The 10,217-nt window shown below is 42.9% G+C and overlaps 1 protein-coding gene across 1 annotated transcript in view; it reads right to left on the bottom strand.

Moving 5' to 3' along the window:
• Window positions 1-9,962, bottom strand: part of LOC146829835 (nicotinamide N-methyltransferase-like) — a 100,994-nt gene extending 91,032 nt beyond the window's left edge. The window contains exon 1 of the mRNA XM_085608512.1: window positions 9,788-9,962. Coding sequence (XP_085464638.1) covers window positions 9,788-9,935 — 148 coding nt within the window. The 5' untranslated portion in view covers window positions 9,936-9,962. The remainder of the gene's footprint in view (window positions 1-9,787) is intronic.
• Between the last annotated feature and the right edge of the window lie 255 nt (window positions 9,963-10,217).

Below are 10,217 nucleotides of genomic sequence, written 5' to 3' on the forward strand. Positions count from 1 at the left end.
TAGGGAAAGGAGCCAATACGGGCATTCAGATTGGTACCAGTACTGCCAGCATCCGTCTGCGTCTGTCTGCTTCACCCAAGTGAATGGAGCGTCAAGACGTGGAAATAAATACAATGATACATGTGTGAACAAAAATAAAATCAAAACACACAATACAACCTCTTCATCAACACCGAGTCAGAAATACGTGATCAGGCAGACTCAGTGACCTAGGCCTAGGCCTGAGGCAACTGATTGACATATCATGGGTGTGGTGACACGTAACCAGCAGAAAAAACGCATGAGCATGAAAAACCCAGACGAATACCACAGATAGGCAGCAACAACACCATGGTCCAGGGAGATCGCTCCCTAAGAAAGCGCACATGGACAAAGGGTTGTGCATTCCCAAAACAACATAAAGTTAGATTCTACATGAAGTTAGGAACACTCAGCCAATAAGGACACAGCACACACAGCACATGCAGTGATCATGCGCTCTCCATGCCAGATATCTGGACATGTTACCCACTGGCCCTCATTGTGTCCATGCGAGGTTGAAACCCACCTGCAATTGTTATCAGGTGGGAGTAATCTACCCTAAAAAAGGATCTATGAATTGTTTTATGATGCCCAAATAAATGTATATAATGGCACTCAAATTCATTGTACTTTGAGGCAGTCCCCAGAACAGCTTCTGTAACTGTGCTTCTGGCTGAAGTATTTAATTAAACCAGTTGTTCCTGGTTTGTCCAAACACTTCATATAATGTCTGGCCTCCTAACAGTAAGTTCATACAAGTGATATCGTCTTTATTGAAACAAATATTCATACATGCAACCTTGACAGCCCTGGTCACACTATGCACACGTATATGCATATGCACATATGCAGGTTAAAGGCATAATGAGACAAATAGTGCGTTTTTATGCTGTCTCATAGCGCTGGCATTACTGTGAGCTGCACAGCCAGTTTAGGTTCTTCGTGCGGATGTGGCTGCAGTGTGCATGTGAATGAAGGACTACATTCTCCACCGACAGGTGCAAATGTAACTTGTAACCTGTAACTCTGATCCTGTAACTCCGATCCTCATGTAAATCGCTCTGATACCTCAGGGTCTAGCAAGCGCTGTATAAAACTCAAATAAATAAATAAATAAAATAAAAAGGAGGACACTTGGAAAATAAGTTTAGGTATCCGTAATATATAAGTTCCTGCTCTTGACAACTGTGTGTGTGAGGACCAAGAATGAAGAGGGTGGGCGAGGCAGCGGCTAAAATGGCCGCCTGGAGCTGGTGCTCCATGTTGACCCCTTGTGCTTCGCTACAGAGCGTCACTTGGTCGCATCCAACCCTTACAAAAAGATATGATTCCGTGATCGGAGTACTCGGACCAACATCAGGGTTGAAAACAGAGGCTCTAATGGCCTTTGAAAGTCAATTATTGGTTGCCGGGATCCCCGAGGCACGGCACACAAAATGGCACCTGAATACCATGAAATCGCTTATGACTGGACTGGAAGTCAAGCTGCCATGGCGGCCTAGACTGACCACTGGAGAAGCCCCCTAGACGATCGGGTAGTAGTCCCGCTCTCCAGGGAAAATAGCCGATATATGCTGCAGCAGCTGAGTGCTGAGACAGGCCCAGCTGATTGTGGTGTCGCGACAGAGTCTGCATTGGGCCGCGCTGCGGCTGATACCTGGTGTTGCGCCCTGAGACGCGTAGCTGATGACGGAGTGAGCCCCTTCAAAGAATCCAGCCGTGCACACTGGTGTCGACTGCCTGAATGAAGCACGGTCCAGCACTCGCAGAGATGATGGCTGCCATCTGGAGGTGCGGGAGCGAGGAGCAGACGCACGATACACATTGCTCCAAAGACGGCAATGGTGCACGATGGTAAGGCGGAAGATGCTGAGGAGCGGCACATCCTGCACCTGCTGGCAAGACCTGCCCAAGGGTGAAGAACCAAGCGCTGAGAAGAGGTAATGGGAGTGTGGTCCTCCACTGATGAGCAGGAGTGGCACCTCCTTGCAGTGAGGAGGTCAGCCTTGGGGGCAGAACATTCCTAGGTGAAGTGTGGTTGCCTGGGGGACTGAGAACTGTACCGGACGAGCCCGGGAGGGACTTGACTGACTTCAATATGGCACTCAGACAGGACTTGCCTGACCTAAACATGGCGCCCGCCACATAGGGAGGCAGAATTGAGACTGACTGCCACACTGGGAATCTGCTCGGAGTTGTTGACCAGCGGCGAGCGGGAGCGTTGAGTTCTCCACCCCCAGTGGTGGAAATGGGTGCTGGCTTTGGATTTTACAGGTGCTGAACTTGGTCCCCAGTGTTGGGGAGAGGAACAGGATTGTTTCTTTTGAAGAAGTAGGAACACTTCCTGGCAAGTGGTGGAGCGGCATTCTCTGATTGCACCTGATCATTATCCTGACAGCGGAGTCCGAGCACTTTGTAAGATGCCTGGTGGAGCTGCTCGATTCAGCTATAGAGGAGAGCGGCCCTGGTTCATCTCATAGGCCATCACCTACACAGCCAGACATTGGGCACAGTTTCTCCCCATCTCCCTGTTTTTATCCCTTCCCTCCCCCTCCCCTGATGAATTTCCGTAACTTTGCTTTCTTTTTTCCCATGTTTGATTTTTTGCTCTTGGAACAAATGTAACTTGTAACCTGTAACTCTGATCCTCATTTAAAGCACTCTGATACCTCCGGGTCTAGCCAGACCTATGTAAAACTCAAAAAAATAAAATAAAAAGGTGGACACTTGGAAAATAGGTTTAGGTATCTGCAATATATATGTTCCTGCTCTTGACAACTGTGTATGTGAGGGCCAAGAATGACAGCTATGAATTTGTCACAGCGCCTTAATACATGGGAATCTATTATGGGTGTTTGCATAGGAAAATCCATACTTCAGCCATTTTTTGCACAATGTTTGCTGTGTGAGGCTATGCTTTGATGTGTGCAGTGTAGCATAATTGAGTGTATTCAACCACTCAGAGGCATTGAATGTGAATATGATTCTGATAGTCTGATATGAACTGATATTGCTTTTAATGCCCATGCATTATGCAATCTCTACGGCCACAAGTTTAGTACCCATTTGCATTTAGCTTGCACCATGCAAGGCCACACAAATAGTGCACAAAGGCTTCATTGATACATAGTAAAAAGCAACTTAGATACTGCCCATTGCCCTTGAGGCTGTGCTCATGCCAGCCCACATGCTTCACATATTTTGGACAGACTGTACTACCTTGACATTTTCCTCAAAGAATCAGTTAAAAACGTGTTATTGGCAGTATATCCAGGCTAGTCTTCGTCACACCTCTAGGTAGACTTACAAATCAATTCCTCCTTCTGATAGACTGGCAAAAAGACTTTATAGACAGCAGCCATTGCCAAAAACCTTGTACCCAAAGTTTTGCTATGATACACTTGAAATAAGGACTTTTACATCTATGTGGAATGCTACCAGAAGTGATGGTCATGGTAATATCTGTACAATGTGCCCTATGTCAGCCCATGAAAGCTTAAGCCATGTCTTGCTTTTTTCCCCAAATATAACAAGCCTAGAGGCAAATGGATTCACCCGCTGTGTTATTACTTAAGCATTATGAGACATACAGAGGATTTAAGGTTCTCTGTGTTCACATTGGCCACAGTAGGTAAATATCTCTTTGCCGTAGGGCTGATAAGGTGAGCGAAATAGCAGACATTCTAGGGGTGGCAGAGGAGCATAGTTGAACAGCACACTGACCATCACTAGTACTTGTGTCCCCTAGTATGACTAGTGTCCGGGCAAGTTTCAAGTTCATTATCCTTTTGTTACATTTTTTACTGAAACTAAATTGAATTTTAATCTTAGCAAGTGTCTACAACTAGTCTGTAGGAATAGGTTAGCTGAATAGTAGGCTCGGTGAACGTAACAAAGCATCAAAAGGTAGGAATTGTTTTTGTGTTCCATTTACTCGTATTATTGACTTTACAAAAACTATTACTACTTAAAAGAGGCAGGCTGATTGGACAAGGGAGCAATTATTTTACATGCATGATGCACTTATTCAATTGAACTTGATTTTAATGCTGTATTAAGTGTTGGATTATTTCATAGAATAAAAAATTGTATGGAATGTATGTTTTATGGAAAGAAATCAGTTACTACTACTACTACTAATAAGACACACAAGGCCTGATTTGTGTGGCCTTGGATGGCTTTATAACAACATGTGAAGCATGGCAGATGATTGATCTCTGTTACATAAGTTGTCAGGCAGGCATACATTCAATAGGTAGTCTATGCCCATTTCCATACATACATCCATGATGTATAACGACCTCTCCAACTTCTTCCATGAAATTACCACCAAGATCTGCAGCAACTTTAAACCCGAGTCACCTCTGTCAATCGTTCCAGCCTGCTAAGCTCATCAACCAACGATTGCCAACTGATAGCATGATAACCCTCTATCTACCAATTACACTGCAGCAATATGAAGACAGTCCACTCAGGGGCTCCCACCATATCTACAACCTGGGAAGAGCCACGATAAATGCTGCACTCACTTCCATCATCAACACCTGGAACAAAATAGCCCCTTCCCAGATAGCTGTAAACTTGACGAAATCATTGACCTCCTCAAAAACACCTATAGCCAACCCTGCAGTACTCAGCAACTACCAACCATTCTCTCTGTTCCCTTGTCTAGCCAAAGTCACAATTAGGACCACTTAGAATGCAAAAACCTCCTGGATGACTCACAATTATGATTCTGAAACAGCCACAGCACCGAAACAGTGCTCATCGTTGCCACAGATGACATACGCACCATCCTGGACCATGGGCAGACTTCTGACCTCTTCCTCCTTGGCCTCTCTGCTGCTCTGCTGCTTTCTACACTGTCTCCCACTACACACTCTTCACCAGGCTACACACTGCTGGAATATTAGGCCCAGCACTCAAAAGGATAGCTTACTTCCTCTCCAGACGATCATTACAAGTCAGGGTCTCACGTTCACATCAGAACCCAAGGACCTCATCTGCAGAGTCACACAGAGATGTTGGTAAATCATTGAATGTGTCAAAAACCACGGCAGTTGCATTGGAATACCCTAAGTGCCCCTTCCTTTCACATATGAAGCTGGACCCATGTAGATAGAGTACCCGGGTTTTACATCGGCCAAGGGAGGGGGGATACATGTTCCCTTCCCCTTAAATGTGTTGCTGGGCCCTGGGTTTGAATAAATAGCTTTAAAAAAAACTTGTAAATTCACTAAAAAACAAAGGTTACAGTGACGTTATAGTAAGAGGGCAATGCTTCTCAGGGGAGGCATAATGAGGAGAAATAGTTTTACTTATTGTTGTTACTCTTTCCATGTGTGCTGCATTCCAAGTAATTTGCCTCATTGCTTTGTGTAGCACAAGGACAGAAGCTGAAATTCTTTTAAATATGGCACATTGCTGCCCTTTCCCTATTATGCAGAGCTGCAAGCATTGTTTTTAATAAATGTAACCCTAAGCGGCGAAGTGACCCTTGCTCACTATGCACCTGGAACCAACCTGTACCCAACTGATGAGGCCCAATCAGGCTCAAACCTTTCTTCCGTTTCTCATGTTCCATTTCAGAGAGGGCGTGTCTTTACAATTTGGGATGGACTTTTCATATTGAAGCAGTACCAAGACTAATTTGCATATTGCTAGGACTGGACAGATGATGGCCAAAAGAACAATGGGTCAGAATACTACCCTGATGGATTGCTGGTGGTTAGACAAACTGCAGGAATTCCTCTCATCAATCTTTGTGTCTTTGTGCGTCTGCTGTCTTTACGGTGCCTTGAACCATTGCTCAATGTCCACAGGTCCGATGCATGCCAGAACATGCAGAGCATCACACACAGTGAGTCACCGGAGCATAACAAAAACAATCAAACAAATACTTAGCCGTGTATCCAGAGAGTGTTTCCTCTGTGTACGTAGTCAATATTTGTTTTTATAGCCCCACCACCTGGTTTTACCTGGCAGTGGGAAACAGAAAAAAAGGCCTCAGACAGCATGCTCTAAATAAGGTGGGCTGTGTAAGGTGCTTACTAAGACAGCTGCCATTCCATCGGGCCTTGACAGGTAGCTCTCCATCAATAGAGGGCTTCGACAGAAAGCTGGTGGCACTCCCTATACTAAATACTAAAATCGGTAGAGAGACAAACTGTTTGTTGGAAAGGTACTCCTTCTAGTCAAATATATTAAATTACTATTATTTTTCTGAAGTATAGAAGACAAAAAAATCCTACATAAAGTTAAAATATTGTGGGGCAGATTTACAAGGAACTGACACATCTGTAGTGATGTGTCAATGTTTCCGCACCAGCCTGTGACACCCTTGCACCACCATAGATGCGTTGTATTTATAATACGGTGCACCATGGCAAAAGGATTGACAGATGCATCAGAAATTCTGACACATCTGCTGGCCCAAAAGTCATGCATTGCTTGAGTCATGTCGCAAGCACGGTGCAACTCCAGTAATGCATGTTGAGGTCTATACTTATTGTACTGCGTCACTCTGCTTGAAGCAGACATAAGGTTTTGACGCTGTGGTGTCCTTGAAGTGGTACAATGACATCTTGTAGATTTCACTGCATCACTTTCACAAGGCTTTCCTGTGTGGGAACACTCACCCTACATACATATTCCTGACGCAGGTATAATGTGACGCAGGGCTTTACAACATGACACATCTCCCTAGATGAGTCACGTTGAAAATTGGCCACTTTTTTACACCACCGCTGAATCACATAAGTGAATGAAAGGCGGTGCAAAAGTTAAGTACATAATTAATTTAAAGTAATTCAATTATATTTTACTTTAGATTATTAAATTATAAAATGTTAAAATAATTCATAAGAAAACAAAACATGTTGTTTTAGATAATTTTTTAAACATAAAAAAATATGTTTTATGTTTTTCATTATTTAAAATAATGTAGTTAAATTTTAACTCTGCGGTTTATTTTAAGACACTAAGGGCCTCATGTAGGTGGCATACACTTTACCGATTCTAAAATACCGAATCATACCGATTCGGTATTTAAGAATCGGTAAAGTGTATGTAGGTAAAAATTCGGTAAATGTTACCGAATCGGAGTGAGTCGGTAATTACCGAATCGGTATTTACCGATTCGGTAATGGGGGAGCACATGCAAGGGTGGCAGGGTGTCACATTGACACCTTGTTGCACCCCTGATTCGGCCATGTGTGCACATGTGGCACACATACATGCCCTAAGGGCATGTATGTCTGCCACATTGCACACTTCTAAGCGCTATGAAATGCTTTCACACATCCATACTTTATTTACCACCAACTATTAGTTGGTGGTAAATACCGACTCCAAACAACACCCACACACTCCCCCTACATCTCATTTCTGTATTCGGAATTTACCGAATCGGTAAAATTACCGATTCGGTAATTTTACCGATTCGGTAAATTACCGAATACAGAAATGAGCCCCCTACATGTCACAAGCCTAAATACCGGTCGGTAACGGTATAATTACCGAAAATCGGCCGTTACCGACCGGTATTCGGCTACGTACATGAGGCCCTAAGGGCCCGATTCATAGAACTAACTTAAGACAAAATCCTAATCTTACTACCATTTTGGTATTCACAGAAGGCACTTACTCATTTTGGCATTCACAGAAGGCACTTACTCATTTCGGTATTCACAGACGTTAGGGGTCCTAACTTCAGGACTCCTAAATGCCTTCTGTGAATACTGAAAGTCTTAAAGTTAGGATTTTTCTCAGTTTAGGAGTCGTAAAGTTAGGACTCCTAACTTTAGGACTCCTACATGCCTTCTGTGAATACCAAAAGTCTTAAAGTTAGGGTTTTTCTCAGTTTAGGAGCAGTAAAGTTAGGAGTCCTAACTTTACTACTCCTAAACTGAGGAAAAATCCTTTAAGACTTTCGGTATTCACAGAAGGCATTTAGGAGTCAGTGCCTTCTGTGAATACCAAAATGGTAGTAAGTTTTGGATTTTGTCTTAAGATAGTTCTGTGAATAGGCTCCAGTCTCCCTCATTTTCCATGAAAGTGCTCCGTCTCAGTGGTGGAGCATGTATGGTGCTGGACTTACTACTGTTCGTTTTTGGCAGTAGTAACTTTCCACTTATAAATTCTTACAGGGGTGTAGAAAATTAATTCTATGTGACTGATTTAGTTTGATGGTGCTTTGGTGGGACCTTCTCGCAGCTGCACCGGCAAACCTTTGTCATTGGCGGGTGATTCCTTTGGTATCCCACTGCGGTGCCTATAAAAAAGTTGAAAAGTTCATACTGTGCTGGGACTTCTGTACATGCACAGAGGGGGGCACATGTTTTGCCACTGTCTGCATCTACAGGGTATGAGGCACAGGGTTGCCCTGTAGGACCCCCTTTGTTTCCTTTCTACCAGGGTTTTTAAGGAATAGAAACCACCATGATAACCCTAATAGAGAAGAAACTTGTAATATGCTTGCCTGGACCACGGCAGCCCTCTGCGCCACAGGCAGGGAATGTGTATTTGTAAAGCGTACGTTCACGCGGGGGTATCTTTGCGCTGAATAGCAGATGTTTATTGTTACCCAACTCAATGGTACTAATTTTATCGACGTCAGATGGATGAAAGGCTGAGTGGGCCTTCTGGTATTTGAACATGTGACCATAAGGTCGAACACAGGCCCCTGCAGAGGACGCATTAGTCCATTGAGCCAACAGACCTGGAACGGTGGTTCCCTAGCAGAGACGGTGGTCCTAGGGTGGCAGGACCACTAGGGTTGTAATGTGGCAGTCATAAAACTGTCCCACCACAAGTCCGGCAGTCCAAGGACTGCCAGACTCGTGATTAGGCCCTAAATGCCTGGGTGACTTTACACTCCTATTTTGTTAATACCCGCAGATGTAAAAACCCATTGTGCATTCTACTAGTAGTAGATTTACCTTTGTGAATAACGCCGGAGTAAACCAATATAATACAAAATGTAAATATGCGGCAATAGGAAAGCACTGCTGACTACATAAATGTGGGAGACAGAAGTACCTTTGAATGCAGCCCTTGAACGAGCACTATTCATGCTCAGGGCAAACTAATGGTAAAGAGGGGTTACATTTTATGCCTGATGTGAATTTAAGTCTAGTTTATGTAATCTAGGCTAGAATATATGAAACTGTGCACATATGCTCATAATTGTATTATCATGAAGTACTGAGATATACAAGATTCATTAAAAGAACCAGGGAAATATATTTGCATATTTCATTCATGAGGCATCAGAATGTTAGTATCATTAAAATTTTAAGGTCCCATCTAGTGAATTTTTCATATTGGGTTGTAGAAACAGCCTCCTGTTTTTTATTTCGATTCTCCAGTCTCAAAATTTACATTATTTGTGCAACATGAGTCAAAATAAATGACATTCTTGACATTCATCTTGCTTTTCAATGCACAATGAACAACAATCTATGGATGAATGGTAAATATGTATATAAATTACAATGTACTTTTCATTATCAATGTGTTTTTTGCCCCCAAGCACAAAAATGTAATTTGATCTTTGTCATTTGTCTATTAATCCTTTTGACTTCAGTAGCTACATCAATTTGCATTAACATATATTGATCATTCTTGTCTTTGAATAACCAGAACCGATTAAACAACTGAGGCACCAAAAGCAAGAATTCAATGCATAAACATAGATTACATATTTGTCAACCGCAATATTTCTCCCCACCTTCAGCTGGGATGGCAGGAGATATTAAAAACAGACCTGAGGTGAAGATTTTGTTGATCGAAGGAAATATCCGTGTTAACACATCATCGACAAAGGCAGAATCCTTTGTCAAATATTCAGTCACCAACGCAGTCGGATCCAAGTGTCGATCATGGAGCTTTTTCAGCTCAGAAAATGATGCCATTTTCAATAATGTGAAGTTTCAAAATCTACGTCTTCTGTGTGTGCACCTACTTTTATAATAAAGTAATCTAAATTGCAAATTATTGAGGAACAGAAAACGGTTTGATTTGCGTTTGCTCCAAACGTCATTCAAACTTCTGTTACTCTTTGCTGTCAGCTGAGTCAAGATTATACATATTTAGCATACTGTTTGCAAAGCATAATGTGGTCAGGTTTGCCACATGTCCCATCATCTTAACTGAAACAGATACAGCAATGTAATTTCTGCCAATAAAATGAATAG

Source organism: Triturus cristatus, chromosome 5_2, assembly GCF_964204655.1.
Source record: "Triturus cristatus chromosome 5_2, aTriCri1.1, whole genome shotgun sequence".
In the NCBI taxonomy this organism is placed as follows: domain Eukaryota; kingdom Metazoa; phylum Chordata; class Amphibia; order Caudata; family Salamandridae; genus Triturus; species Triturus cristatus.